The 15,588-nt window shown below is 41.6% G+C and overlaps 1 protein-coding gene across 1 annotated transcript; it reads left to right on the forward strand.

Annotated features, from left to right (window-relative positions):
- The first annotated feature begins 72 nt into the window (after positions 1-72).
- On the forward strand, positions 73-15,264 carry LOC139385749 (serine-rich adhesin for platelets-like). Its single transcript, XM_071131016.1, has 8 exons — positions 73-192; positions 9,234-9,335; positions 9,683-9,740; positions 9,985-10,151; positions 10,497-10,780; positions 11,029-14,578; positions 14,768-14,849; positions 15,113-15,264. Exons 1-8 carry the CDS (start codon positions 73-75, stop codon positions 15,262-15,264), a joined length of 4,515 nt encoding a protein of 1,504 aa, XP_070987117.1.
- Positions 15,265-15,588: the final 324 nt, after the last annotated feature.

The following is a 15,588-nucleotide window of genomic DNA, read 5'->3' on the forward strand; positions in this document are numbered from 1 at the left end:
GTGTATCCTCTTAGCTTTTACCTTCGACATCAACAAGCGACGCACGGGCTGGTCCTGCAGACTCCCACGCCCATGGCCCAGGAGAAGGCTGGGGGCCACCTGCTCACTCACGTCCCAGCCATCTCCTTTGAGACCGACTCTACTGTGGAGTGCACCTCCAAGAGGACTCCGGAAGAGAGGGACCGGGTGAAGGTTAAACTGGCCAACATGGCCTTGATGGGAAGGATCAAAAGTCTTGGCTGTGAAATGCCCATTATGTGTGATTATCGAATTGATCATTTTCCACTTTTGAAACAACAATGGGAAAGACAGGGTTTATAGCAAAGGTTGCTCAGATTGGGCTTTTGGAAAAATTGGGAGAATGAAAGTGCACTCCTGATTCAGAGAGAAAGATCCAGCTTAATCATCCATACCATTGTTTAAATTACAATAAAAAAACATTCAAACTGTTCCTGAGTTTCGAAAGACAGAGAAAGGAAAACATTATCTTCAGTCTGTTCACACCTGTTCACACAAGTCCTACTGTCCACAATCTCAGGGTTCTTCAATACAAACACACCTGTTTCAGAAAACCTGATCACTTTCACATTCGAACAATGTTTGTAGGATACTTTTCAATAACTCAATAAATGTAAGTGTTGAAACCATACATAGCTGGTAACTTGAGCTCGGCAGAGTAGTTTTGACCTGTGTCCAGATGCAGTCATTTATGTTGTCTAAAGGCAATTTGTCTCTTATAACAATGTTATTTTTCTGAATAATCTAATTTAATTGACTGGTAGGTAGTCACTAACTATTTGTAGCATGTGTTCCTCTGTTTATTGATATTTACATGGTGTGTATGTGTTAAGATGTTAAGTAATTAATGTTGATATTATCCAAAGGGTTTTTAACTGAAATGTTAAATGTATTTCAAAAATGGCAGAATCAAACAGTATTGGAATAGTGACTTGTATTTTGCATCTAGAAGTGTAAGAATTGTAGAAGAATACTATTTCATCAGTCAAATGTTGCACTGTTTGATAAGACAGGGTAAAGAAAACCTCAATTTTAATGAGTTTAGTTGTGAGTTTGACATTTTACCACAAGAAGTCACTATAATACTATACGTTATCAAACAGGGTTGTGCTGAAAATCAAATGAACCACAGCCAAATTAATTATTTGCAACTAAGAGTAAGATTAAAAAAGACATGTATAACTTACTTTCTTGATAAAATACATTCTAAAATGTCAATATATGTGATTTCTGAGTATGTAGTGCACATATCTTTTTAAGGCCCAAAGCAGACGTTTTTATATCAATATCAAATCATTTCTGGGTAACAATTAAGTACCTTACTGTAATAGATTACGATGAAAATGGTCAAAAATGTATTTTTTGCAAAAAAAACTTTCTCAAGCAATAATTTTGCTAGGACTGTCTGGGAGTGGTCAGTGTGGAGGGGAAATTAAAACTAGCTGTTATTGGCACTCTCTTTGTCGTTGGTCTATAAACCAATTTACACATGGTGATGTCGCCATGGAAAGCCAAAACTCTCGCCCATGCAAACCTGCTGATTAGAAGGTGCTGTATAGATGTGAGAAACTCTCTTTTCATGGCACTTCAATATCGAAGTGAATTTTTCGTAGCAGGTTAGGAAACTGAGGTTAAGGTTAGGAAAAGGGTTAGGGTTAGTGAAAATGCTCTCCAAACCTTCTACGAAAATTACTTTGCATTGAAGTGCTGTGAAAAGAATGTGTCCCTGCTCAGGTGTTGCATGCATCAACCAATGGTTGTGTGCCAAGTCATCCATTGTGTCATCGACTGACAGATTGCTATAACATATGATGTGGTTAGCTGACACACAAAATACCTATCCAGGCAGTGTAAGATCTGGCAAGTGTCAGCAAGGCCTGGGCAGAGGAACATGCTCCGTATTTTCAACCAGAACTATCAGGAAGCAACCCCGATCACATTTTTGTAAAACACATTTACAGTGTTAGTTTCATCAGCTGTTGTACAATATGAAATACAATTATTTTGACTTCACAGGGCCTTTAAATGTAGGCAAACCAGTTTTCAGCATTCAAACTAATCTACCCAGCCAGATTCAGCACCATGGACAGTGAAGATCAGAATACCTGCGATCTGACGATTAGAACAACAGTGCTATTTTTTTTTTTTTCAATTTAAAGTTTTATTAAGTTTTCTTGTTTTTCAATCAACCAACAAAACACATTCCACATTCACAGGCTTTAAAAAAAGAAAAAGTCAAAAAATAATACATATGAAAAAATAAAAATACAATTAAAATGAATGATAAAGTCAAATAAAAGCATTTATTTTCCTTGGTGCACACGTACTCAAAAACGAAATTAAAATAAAAACACACAAAAAAAACATTTAACACTTGCAGCAGCACTATCAAGGTTCTTATCAGCTATTTCAAGCATTCGCTGAGACGACGGGCCAATAATTCGTTTTTAGGTTTTACAGTACCTTACACAACATGTATCTGCGCATTTCCCTAGTCACCCCGTTCACTCTGTCCAGTTTGAAATATAGTTGAATAGTGAAGACCAGAGTCTATCAAACTTGGGCTGTCTCTTGTGGAGGTCATAAGTGAGCTTTTCAAGAGGAAGAAAGTCAACAATCTGGTCAATCCACATTTTAAATGTGAGGCCCACAATAGAAGAATACATTTCTTAGCAAAGTATGTAATAGTCATAAGCAAATTTTCTCTGTCAGGATCAAGAACAAAGTCCTGCTGGGCATTAAGAAGATAGATACACGGGGTCATATCAAACTGTACCTCTAGTATTTTCTGTGAAGAATCAGAATCTGGCAATCTCCCTACAGCTCCAAAATACATGCATATAGGTTCCACTTTCAGAGGTACATCTTTTACAGTTAGGAGACATATCTGTTTTCATTCTATGGAGTCTCAAAGGAGTATAATAAAATTTGTACAAAAATTTGTAATTAGATTCTTTCATTTTTACACTGGTAGAGGAGCAGTATACCCTGTCGCAAACCTCCGCCCATAACTCATCACTGATAGTCAGACCAAGGTCCTTTTCCCAGATTATTTTCAAAGGAGTAAAGGAGGAGCTTCCTTTCTCAGAAAGGAGTCTATAGATGTAAGATATTTTGCCTTTATTAATGGATTGTGCTGTGACAAGAAGGGTTTCAACTTCATTCAACTGAGTTCTAAACCTCCTCTTGGAGGTAAATGAGGAAATTACATGTCTAATTTGAAGATATTTGAAAAAATGGGATCTTGGCACATCAAATTCACTGCAGAGCTCTTGAAAGGATTTCAGTGTAGTGGTTTTCTGATGAAATAGGTCTGAAAAGGTCCTGATTCCTAGAGTATGCCAAAGATTAAAGTTGGCCTCCCTCAGGGCTTTTGGCAAGTCTGGGTTGCCCACTATAGGCGAGTGAGAACATATTTGGGAGGAAATGCCCAGGTATTTCTTACAGTCCCTCCACGCTAGTAGGGTGCTGTAAATCACAAAGGTTTTGGCTATGTTGCCCACTTCACTAAAGTTATTAATGAATATAATTGAGCTTAAGGGCAATGAACCACAGGATTGGGCTTCTATCTGAATCCACGTTGACTCTTGTCTGTTTGTGATCCATGTTAGCATGTTGCGGATTTGGGCAGACCAGTAGTACAATTGAAGGGAGGGAAGGGCAAGACCACCCTTAGATTCAGGTTTCGATAGAGTGGAAAACTTGATCCTAGGTTTTTTATTGCCCCATATAAATTTGGTGATGCTTTGGTTAGTTGTTTTGAAAAAGGAAACTGGGAGATAGCATGGGAGCATCTGAAATAAGTAGTTCAGTCTAGGGAGGACGTTCATACGGATTACATTAATTCTTCCTACTAAGCTAATTGGGAGGGAGATCAAGGTTTGGAGATCGTTCTTGATTCGGTCCAGGAGTGGAAGATAATTTTCCTTAAAAAGGCTATTCAGATCTGGTGTTATGAAGATCCCGAGGTATTGAAACCCCTGTGTTTTCCATTGGAAAGGACAAAGTGTCTTCATAGAGCTGGTGAGTGTAATATTGAGAGGGCAGGCAGTGGATTTGTTAAAATTGATTTTATAACCTGAAAACTTTCCATACTGAGCAATTGTGTCTAAAATGAGAGGGAGGGATTTCTCAGGGTTGGATATGTAGAGCAAGACATCATCCGCGTAAAGCGAAATCTTGTGCTGCAGAAACACCCATAATACTTGGATTGCTCCTTATCAGCTCTGCCAGAGGCTCCGCCCCCAACAAGTAGAGCAGCGGGGACAGCGAGCACCCTTGTCTTGTGCCCCGTTCCAGAGGGAATCTGTCAGAGTTCAGTCCATTAGTAGTCACCATGGCATTTGGATGAGAGTATAGTGATTTGATCCATTTAATAAAATTTGGGCCCATATTGAACTTTTCTAAGACTGAAAACAGAAAGCTCCACTCCATCCTGTCAAACGCCTTCTCAGCATCCAGTGAAGCCAGTAGGACAGGGGTCTTCTGTGCGTTTACTTGATCAATAATATCAAAAAGACGGCGAATGTTATCAGAAGAGTATCTGTCTCTAATAAATCCAGTTTGGCCCGCTTTTATTATTTTGGGAAGAAGAGTATTAAGTCTTTTGGCGAGCAATTTGGTAATTATTTTATAGTCGAAATCCAACAAGCTTATGGGCCGGAAGGACGAGCAGGATAGGGGGTCCTTGTCTTTTTTTAGCAACACTGTAATGCGAGCTGTGTGCATTGAGTCTGAGAGAACTCCGTTTTTGCAAAAATCCTCCAGCATTGGCATGAAGATAGGGCTGAGCTGGGGCCAAAAAGCTTTGTAGAACTCTCTGGGGAATCCATCTGGGCCTGGGGACTTATTAGGTGGCATGGAGGTAATTGCCTCCAGGATCTCCTCAGGAGTGAAGGGGGAGTTGAGATCTTCTTGGTCGGTCTCTGATAGTTTAGGTAGCGAGATTCCCGCTAGGAAAGAGTGGAGTTCTGTCTCCGTGTGTTTTCTCTCAGAGGTATATAGTTTGCAGTAAAAATCATGAAAAGTTAAATGGATCTTTTTTGGGTCATATGTGACCTCGTCCTCTGCTGTTCGGATAGCCATGATTGTACGCTCTGACTGCTCCTTTTTTAATTGGTAAGCAAGCAATCTACTGGGCCTATTGCTATACTCATGGTATTTCTGTTTAGTAAAGAAAACGTTTTTTTTTTATCTCCCGAGTGTATTCCAAATTCAGTTTGGCTTTGGATGCTTTAAGATGACTCCAGGAGGTGCTGTCTAGGGATTGTTTATGTATTTTTTCACAGCATTCCAGCTCCCTCTCAAGATCTAGCCTGTGTGCTTCCATTGCTTTTTTCTTAGAGGAAGCATATGCAATTAGATGACCTCTTAGTGTGGCTTTAGCAGCGTCCCACATTGTGGCCGGAGAAACAGGAGAATCTTTATTGTCTTGTGTGTAGTTGTCTATCCATGTAGTTACCAATGTATGGAACGCTTCGTTTGATAGCATGGAGGTGTTGAATTTCCAGCTCTTTGACCTCGGGATGTTTTTGCAGAGGTCAAAGCGGAGGTGGACAAAGGCGTGATCTGAAAGTGCTATGGGTCCGATTGTACAAGTGGCTGAATTTATGAAACTCTTTGGGATAAAAATGTAATCTATACGGGAGTAGGTGTTATGGACATTAGAGTAGTATGTATAGTCCATAGATGAGCTATTAGTCTCTCTCCAGATATCTATCAGTCCCATCTCTTTAGTAAGAGAGTTCAACATCTTTGCAGATCTAGGATTTGTGGTGGGGACTTGAGATGATTTGTCTAGGGTTGGGTTAAGGGTACAATTAAAATCTCCGGCCACCACGCCTAAGGAGACACAATGCTCATTGAACAGGGTTATAATTTTTGACAATGAAGGCAGTGTTAGGGGCGTATATGTTTAATATAGTAATTGGTTGACCATATAGTGACCCAGTTATCAAAATAAATCTCCCCTCCGGATCAGATATGTTTTTGTCAATTATGAATGGAACATTTTTATGGATAAGTATGGCTGTGCCTCTACTGTTTGATTTGAAAGATGAGAAATACATCTGTCCCACCCAAGCTCTGCTGAGTTTGGCATGTTCAGCATCACAGAAGTGTGTCTCTTTTGCTTTTTCCTTTTTTACAGCACATAGTATCTTTTTTCGTTTTATTGCATGCCCTAGACCATGGCAGTTCCATGTCAATAGATTCAAGGTACTAGTCATCATCATCGAGCAGTAATCGAACTTTAGTGCAAGTCATCGCTGGGTAAAAATGGATAGTAATTACAGCTGCGTTCACATAAAAGGAAAATAAATGGTGTACATAAAATAATAATCTCTGAACACCCCAGCCGAGTTCCCAAACAACTCGACACATCCCGTTGGATCTATTACCCCCCCGCTCAGTCTCAATTCTGTGTTCCGAATAAAACAAAAACCGGGAACAGTTAGCAACGCACAACGTCTCCCTCTCCCCACCAAAGAAATGCCTCATCCTCTCCACCCCGCATTGAGTAAATAACATAGTTGCCCTCGTCCAGACCACAGTAAAAGAGGGGAGAAAAATAAAATCAATAGCCAAGCCTACATATACCTCCCCCGAGGGACATAGGGAACCCCAAGTAATAATAGCAACAACAACAAAAAAACAGGGAAATAAAAGTAGGCTGAAACATTAGTAGGCCTAGGTTAGGCTATACAGCCCATCCCTCTCAGTTAAAGGAAAATAAATATAAATTGGACGGCTATAATGACCTTTAGGGGGTGGGTCTCTGGATATCGGCTATATGTCGTCTTACCTCCTTTAGTAATGGCATTAATCGCATTTAGTCATTGGTCTGTTTCTCATTGGCCAGGATTGTCTTTCAAAAAACGTTTTGCCTCTTCGGGAGTTTTGAAGTGTCGCAAGGCTCCTTGGTGAAGAATCCTGAGCTCGTTTGGGTATTTGAATCCCCTGAAGATGCCTCGGTCAATGGAGTATTTCTTCACTTCGTCAAATTCTCGGCGCTTTCGGCGTATTCCAGCTGACAGGTCCTGGTGTAAAGCGAGTTTGGCGTTTCCCACTGTGATGGTGTTGTTTTTCGCCGCCTGTAGGACTCGTTCCTTGTCGGTGAATCTCAGGAAACGTATGGTGATTGGGCGCGGTGGTTGTTTCCCTCTTCTTTTTCGCCCAGATTGAATAGAACACAATTATTCCTTCGCCCCCTGTTTTCCAGGTCCTCTGTTTTCTCTTCCAGATGCTCGATTTTCTTTTTAGCATATGCTATTGTTTCCATGGCATCTGTCAATAAGTTTTCCATGGATAGGATTCGCCCCTCTGCCTCGTCCAGGCGCCCCGCGTTTATGGTTATCTTGTTGTTGATGTCAGGCAAAGCGTTTTCCAGGATTGTCACCTTGCCCCCTATCGCACTGAGCTGAGAGTTAATGGCATCTAATTTAGTGTTTAGTTCTGTACGTTGGGATCTCAACTCAGAAAGGATGTCTTCGACAGAGTGCGAGGTTGGCATTCGTTGTGCCTCGTGGGGGAGCGGGTTCTCTTGCTCCTGGCTAATGGCGCTAGTTTTTTCTGAAGCTAGCTTCTTCTTGGAGGCTTTTTCCGTCGCTAATACTCGAGTCCGGGTAAAAATGTCACCTGTAGTGTCGCCGCCATGACTTTTTCTTACTAAAGCTAAATGAGTTTGAACTTGGAGTGGAGGTAAGATTAGGAATTGGAAACTACTTGTGCGGAGCTCTTAGTTCATGCGGCCATCTCGTCCAAGGGTCAGGTGATCCCCAACAGTGCTATTTTAAGTGATTTTCAAGACACCCAAAGTCAATTTAAATCCACAACAAAATCTGCAGGATAAAAAGAAATATAATCAAACATTCAAATAAGTAAACAGGCTATATTAAAGTGCACTAAACATAGAGACAGATTAACCATGGAGAACACGAAACATGATGACAGATTAACCAGGGAAGTGAATTTAACAGAGGTTAAAGCTAAAACAACAGAATCTGGGTACGTCTGTGTGAAGAGGTGTGGCTTTAGTGTGGATTTGAATAGTACACAAGTAGGCCTACGCTATTTTTGCACTGTAAAACTTTTTTTTAAGTGCTATGTTTTCCCAGATTCATAGTGTTATGCAGCCCAGGCCTATCTAGGAAGGCTGGGCATAAATTGTTTGCTCACAGCATCACATGATGACGTGGGCAACATAAACACTTAAACTCTGTAGATTAAAGTTAATAGTAATCAAAACTAATTTCACCACGAAAGGAAGTGCAATCGAAATGAATGAAGAAGACAAGGTAATTCTAGTGAGTTAATAAAATGACAAGGTGTTGCCTGTCAGCGTTGTAGACTACTGCCTCACAAGCCCGGGCTTTAGTGGCACTGGCATACGCGCTTGCCTCTGCACTGAAGGAGCCACCGAACGCGTCCGCGTTGCAGATCTCACTTTCTCCCGCTACAGTATGTCCTACAATGACATATTTGGTGGGGATTGGCAGCCAACAATAAGATTGGATTGGGACTAAATCAAAGAATAAAACGATATTGAAATGAATAGTATTAACAAATATTTCCCAGAAGATTTTGGGTTCAACCTAAGGCTGACTAGGACAGATCAATCAACTTGATCCGACACAGTAAGCCTACATGTCATACGTAAGTAAACCCACAAGAGAGACAATATTGCAAAGGCAGGACCATGTTCGATGGAAGGCGTAGGGGTAGGCAATCGAAAACGTTTGACGGGGAAATCTCTGTCAATATTAGCTAGTCCTACTGAGTGGGCAAGTAACCTTTCCCGCGCTCTTCCTAAAAATACTATTTGTGATGTCATAAAGGTCTAACGTTCCATGACGTAGCATGTAGCCCTAAATTACAGTCCCTGCCTGCAATATTGTCCTCACTCTCGACCTGAACTCAACTTGAATGTAACCAACACAGACAAGGACATGCTTTTTGAGATATAAAATAGCTTGAATGGATGAAGAAAAGGTAAGCTAAATTACTTCATACAATATTGGGGGAAAGTAAAAAAGGGTAAAGCAATATAAGCGGATATTTCTTGTAAAAAGCTATAACATATTGTAAAGCAAATGTACCATTCTTTATAAAGTCACCAGCTTAGCGCTGATATGGCTGTAGCTCTATTTATGATGTCCTCTGCACAGATCTACTCTGACATTGACATATTATTACTTATTGGAATGTCTGTCCTTCAGGTAGCACAGAGGGAGGATGGTGATCCTCAGAGGGAAGGAAAGGAAGTTGTTGAGGAAGAACCTTTGGCCACGTCCAAAGAGGAGGCCAAGAAGGGAAGGAAGGTAAGATGGCTGGAGTGACAGAGCACATAATAGGCCTACTGGGTTACACTCTGTACCTGATAGCAGTCATACCATAGATATCTATATATCTCAGATAACAACATACGTAGTAGCTGTTTTCAAAACGTGTTTTAAGAGCTGCTTTGACCTGGCCCATAGCCTATTCATAAATTGTCTCAGAGTAGGAGTGCTTATCTAGGATCAGTTTTGCATTTGAGATCATAATGAATACAATTATTTGGGCAAGGTTGAGCACACACCTTATCTGATGAACTTTATGTATACGGGCCCTGGTGTTACATGTCTGCCATCATTTGAGCTCTAGAATCTGTTCTGTTCTATCCTAGGCAAAAAGTAAGAGGAGTGGCAAGAAGTCAAGGAAGCTGGGCACTGACAACGATGCAGGTCAGAGATTTACCTCTGTAGTACTACATTGTTTCTCTATTCTGTCTGTGATGTGCAGGTTGTGCTATCCATTTTCAATGAAACTGTAGTCTACTGTAATCAGTAAGAAAGGTCACATAGATATCTTTATTCAAATAGGCCTATTCTAAAACCCTAAAACAATGAAATCAGAGTATTAAGAGATAAAACGTCTGATTTCTCTTTAATTTTGTTTCTACTTCCTCTACGGCAATCACATCTTTAGTCTCCAGGAATAAACACCTGGATAGAGGATCTGTAATTGAGCTCCTGGAGAAGAAAGCTGTTAAGGCTGCATTCGGCCCAGGCAACAAGGATGAGATGGAATACTCCTACCCAATCCTCATCTCATTCCTGCGCAATCTTACTGATGAGTATGTTAAAAGTTTTTCTGTAATGTTCAACATTTATGAAATATTGTGCAGTGGGAACTAAACACTAACTAAAACACTTATTTTAAATTTTCTAGGCAGTGGCAAGTGATCTACAAAGGACTAAAAAACCCTGTAAGTTTCCCTACCTGCCTTTGACCTTTGATGTGTCAATGATCTGTTGAATTCAGAGATTAGCCATCAAGTCATATTCTGTTATTCATGTTCTCTGTCAGACTTCATCAAACTTTGAATTCAGTCACAGACAAGAATAACAATGTTGATCAAATGCATTCTGTTCGATCTAGAATACTTTACATCACAGTTCCATTGAAAAGACTGTTTTTGTTCTGTTTGTTCAAAACAGATGACGAAGGAACAGCTTGCCAAATTGTGCAAGACAATTTTAACCTTCATCGCACAGACCACCCTGCAGATCCTGCTGCCAGCCCTGGCCCGCGTACTTGGGGTAAAGGACTTTGCTGACGACGACACTGACTCACCCAAGAGGGGTGGCAGTACAAGATCCTTTGCTGCCTTTGATCAGGAAAGACTGGAGCTCATCCAGGAAGTTAGATATCTGGCGAAGAAAATGTATAAGGGCGGCACAGGGGCTCAACATCTCAGGTCCCTAACACCCTCTTCTAAGAGGTATGTTCCCCTCAAGGTTTTCATGTATGGATTTCACCGAGATCATCTATCCCAGTGTTAGCCAATGCAATTTACTCTATCTGATGTAGTACAAAATGTAATGTATCAGCCTTTGAGCATATTCAAATGAATGAGCATGTAAAGCGATCAAAAGGACATGTAGATATTTAGAATACTAAAATTACAACGCTTGACCGATTTGCCAAGTTAAGACAGGAATTATCATGCTTTGCTTGTTCGTTTTAAAGTTCCCAGACCTCAGTGAAAGTCCTCCTGGGAATGACAGAGGACAGAATCATCAAAAGTGTCCAGGAGCAACTGTCTGATCATAATATCCTGTCCTCTTGCCCACCTGAGCTGACTGTTGGTCTTATCAAGGTGGTGGTCGAACAGCTTAACTCTGCCCTCTCTGCGACCATCAGCAGAGCCATTTCAGGGCGGTCCTCCCCTATTTCTTCTGGTACCCAGGCCGCTGAACAAATGGTCAACATGGTCCAGAAATGTTTTGATGATCACACCACCCCAGAGGACCAGAGCTCTACCTCTGTATTAGAGTCATGCATTCCACCTGCAACAGAAGAAGTGATGACTGTTATCGCAGAGATGGTGGGTGAATTGGAAAAAGAAGATCCGGAATTGGCTAAGGTTTTTCGAGAAGTGGCTGTGAAAGTTAAAATGTTGGCATCTGGCAGTGACCTTGTAGTGGAGCACCTGGATGTTGAAGACTCTCCTGTTCCAGAGGAGCTGAACATAATATGTACATCTTGCAAAGCAATGATGCAAAATCTTGGCACTCTGTTTAGTGTGAAGTTCAAGACCAAAGCCTCAAAGGCTGTGAGTGAAATTCTTGTGAGAAGGTTAATGAGCGATATCTCTGGTATGGTTCAACCTTCTCATTCGTTTAGTACCACTCCAAGCTTGATGAATGCATCTAGCCCATCTGACAGGATCCTTGATTCTGCGGCCACTGAGCTCATACAGACCAAAGTAGAATCTGAGGCATCACAAATAATTGATAACTTTGTTGAAGATGTCAAGGACATTGTGCAGTATGCTGAATTAGATCAGCCAACAAGCACCCAGAGAGATACCCAAGTGGGACACTGTACGACAAAGCGGAAACCCTTCCATGCAGCTCGTAGACTCTGCGAGAGACTTCAGGCAAAGCTGGAGACATTGTTCCTCAGAATGGGTGGAGCTCCAGTCCAAGGGGAAGAACTTATGGAAAAAGCTGACTCCAGTGCTGTGCTTCTGGAGCATACTGACTCCAGTGATCTGCCTGTTTCAATCCTGAGCTTGCCTTCCCCATGTAGGAGTGAATCCCCTATATCAGAACGTAGTTCATCTTCTTTATCTGATGGATGTGATTCAACTGACTCTGTAGGAGAGAAAACACCAGAGCAACCTGAAACCAGTAAGAGTGAGGCAATACTGCAAGTGGTCAACTCAACAGGACTTGGTTCTCTCCGTAAATGCCAAAGTGAGAACTCTCAACCATTACTGTCTCTCTGTGATTCCAACATGGTGCCCTGCACCAAAGAGGTCTTGTCCCAGATTGTGACCATGTATAGGTCAGAGGTGGCAGATTTGGAATGCACATCATCTGTTGCAGAGGGTTCCTCTTACAACTCCCTTGAAGTCTGTGGCTTTTTGGACAGTGTCATGTCTTATCTAGAAGACATGCCTGTGTCTGGTTCTTCATGGTTGGAAGGATTAAGAGATACTCCAGCCTCAGTCATTGAGAAACTCTCCAGTGAGGAGTTCCAGATGAACGCTACCAACGAAGTGCGAAAAATACTGATCAAATCAGTCAGTAGCTTTCCCAGCAAAGTCAGTTCCAGCCAGACAGATTCTCAGATGTTGCCAGCAAAATCAACAATTTCCTTAAGGCATACAGATATAACTGCTTTTGAAATCGTTGGATCAATTACAAATGACATGAAGAGCCTTTTCCCACCCACAGAGTCTTCTACTACTCTATGGCAGGCAGACTCTATGCTTCAACAGAGTGATGAGAAAACCTCAGAGTACACTGAGGCCACACCCAAAGGCTCACAGTCTGGTTTGGAAGTATCTGAGAAGAAGATCTGGACAACTGCAAAGACTATTTACCACAATGTGAAGACAAAGATGAGGAATTATTTTACATGGCAAAATCAAGTCAAAGCAACAACGGCTCAAGCCAAAAAGACCCTCAGCCATATTCTGGTTTCAATTCAGAAAGAGCTGTCAAAATCTGACCAAACGGTGACTGAGCTTTCACAAATAGAGAATGTGGTTGGAATGATGCTGAAGGATGTTGAAAGGGTAAGCAGTGAATGTGGTGAGGAACTGATCTATGAAGCGCCACAGCGTTCTTCCTCCTCGTTGTCATCCTCATCTGCCAGATCAAAGAAGTCAGAGTGGGAATTTTCACTCCCTGGCACTCCCATCTCTTCTGATTTACCAGAGAGTATTACTCAGCCCATTGTGAGATGCTCAGTCATCGACATGGGCAAATCTACTAAGCCAAAAACATTGGTGTGTGATGCCAGGGAAAGCATGTCTGCAATAGTGGATACCATCATAAAGGAGGTACATCCAGAGGAAGCAGGGGAGGTTGCATTCCACCCTGATCTAACAGCTGCAATAGCAAGACTGGAGGAGCTCATATCTCAGGGTAGGATTGGTGCTCTCTCACGTGATCTTACTCACCAAGTCAACCGCATCATTTCTGAGAGCAACTTGACCCCTCTGGTTCTGACAGTGGCGGCTGGAAAGAGTGCATCCGATACAGTCCTTACTGAGCTGAAGAGGAATGACAAGACGGTGGGGAAGCACACAGCTTACAAGCTGGTTCAGCTTTTTGCAGAGGAGTCTGTGAAGCGCCTCTTGCTTCCTAGCCTTGTGCCCTCTACAGCTTCAATGAGTTTGGCTCAGGGAGTTAGTGTGCCGGCTAGCGTATCTGAAGATAGGATTTCATGTTCTTTTTCTACATCAGCATTTAGTGACACAGTCAGCCTGTTTACCAAAGTAATGGTAAGCCAGGTCATGGACTCTGTGGTTTCTGATGCACAAAGCAGAGGGTCATCTCCAACCGGAACTGTAACTGATATAGGCAGTCTACTGAGTGGTAAGTCCTACCCTCTGCCATCTTTCTCCGCCATCAGCATGACAACAAGTGGGACCTCCAATGCTGCACGAGGCTTTGAGGCCAACATAGATGCTGAGGAAAGGGATACCATCAGTTGTTTCGATGTACCTCAGAGCATTGTTTGTGATCAGAATTCAACCAGCCCGGATGTTGCCTCGCTTTCAACCCCATCCACTGGCAACTTAGTCGGTGATGATGACTTCACCGGCCTCATCAGCATGTTAGTGGTGAGACTTCTGTCAAAAATACAAACCCAAACTGATCTGTACCCAACTGACGTCACACGCACGTCACAAGACCTGATTCCAAAAGTTATAGCTTCCTTCTGTGCATGGTCAGGCTGCTCTGAGACCCAAGCTTATCCCAAGAACCTGAAGAGTCACAAAGTATACAGCACCGTCTACAAACATCTGTTGAAGGAGTTTGGCTCAGAGAAAATACTCCAACTGGCCGTGTCGACTCAGGACTCCACTTTCAATAGGATTCTTGTGAAGTCATTGAGCAAGGAGCTTCTCCACAGTTGTAACGAGGCATCAAGAGCAGCCTCAAGAACATCTTTTGAAGCCACCAGGCCAGAAGCTCTTCTCATGGCTGAAGATGTGAAGGCTACCAGAGGGAAGCTGTCTTTCCTACAAAGGCTTGCCAGACTGAAATTCAACTTAAAGGTACATCACACTTATTTAAGTTAACAATTGTGTCAATGTGAGTAAACAATGTTATTTAGAGAAAATGTAAAACCATCCATTAATTCCAAAACCATTTATAAATCTTGTTGTGCTGGTGTGTAAGATGTGATCGTTATTACCGTGAGATTGTTCTGCTGTGACAGTTGTTTTGACATGTTTTTGTTTTAGCCATTCATGATGGGAAACAAGAAGGATTCCAATAAGAAATCCTGCCATTCTGAATCCAAAGACCAGACTGAAGATATCATGTGTAAGTCCATACAGCAGGACATTTACTGTTTGAGATATTGGTGTACAAAGCTGCTATTGCAAAAATATTAAACCCTATATACAGTACATTATATATTATCGATAGTAATCTCTTATGTACAATTATTTATAGTTTCCAAATCTCAAGATTCTGGTTCTCATTTATTTGTGAAAGTAATAATGAGTTGAAACTAAGAATACAATATACCATCATTTCTAAATGAAAGTGCATGTCAACTCTCTCTCTTCTGTCGCCCAACATAGTGGCACATCCTGCCACATTTGGACTCCCAGAGGGTCTTCCCTCCACCTCTCAACAGGAGAAGCCTTGCAAACGTCCCCTTCTAATCAGGATGTTTTCCACCATCTCCATAGGCCTATCCAAGCCATTCAAACGGTTTTCAAAGCAAGCTTAATACAACAATTTCCTTTAATACAGTAATATTTGCATTGAATTGATGGCCTTTGTCTTCTTTATTGTTGCCCTGTTAACACATTTGATTAGAAAATACATAGTATATTTAGTTTAGTTTATTATGCAGTCATAGTCACGGTGTAGGCTAAACAAAGTAATGTTGTCCTGAATAATGTATAGAACATGCACCCCACCCACACACACACAGTGTGATTCATTGAGCACACACACATAGTACTTCAGATATGTCCCACTGTCACACCCTGACCATAGTTTGCTTTGTATGTTTCTATGTTTTGGTTGGTCAGGGTGTGATCTGAGTGGG

Source organism: Oncorhynchus clarkii, chromosome 27, assembly GCF_045791955.1.
Source record: "Oncorhynchus clarkii lewisi isolate Uvic-CL-2024 chromosome 27, UVic_Ocla_1.0, whole genome shotgun sequence".
NCBI lineage: Eukaryota > Metazoa > Chordata > Actinopteri > Salmoniformes > Salmonidae > Oncorhynchus > Oncorhynchus clarkii.

Coding starts and splice junctions, on each gene's coding strand:
- LOC139385749 (XM_071131016.1), top strand. CDS start 73: ATGGCCCAGGAGAAGGCTGGGGGCCACCTGCTCACTCACGTCCCAGCC. Junction 193..9,233: donor AAGAGAGGGACCGGGTGAAG/GTTAAACTGGCC, acceptor TCTGTCCTTCAG/GTAGCACAGAGGGAGGATGG. Junction 9,336..9,682: donor AGGCCAAGAAGGGAAGGAAG/GTAAGATGGCTG, acceptor GTTCTATCCTAG/GCAAAAAGTAAGAGGAGTGG.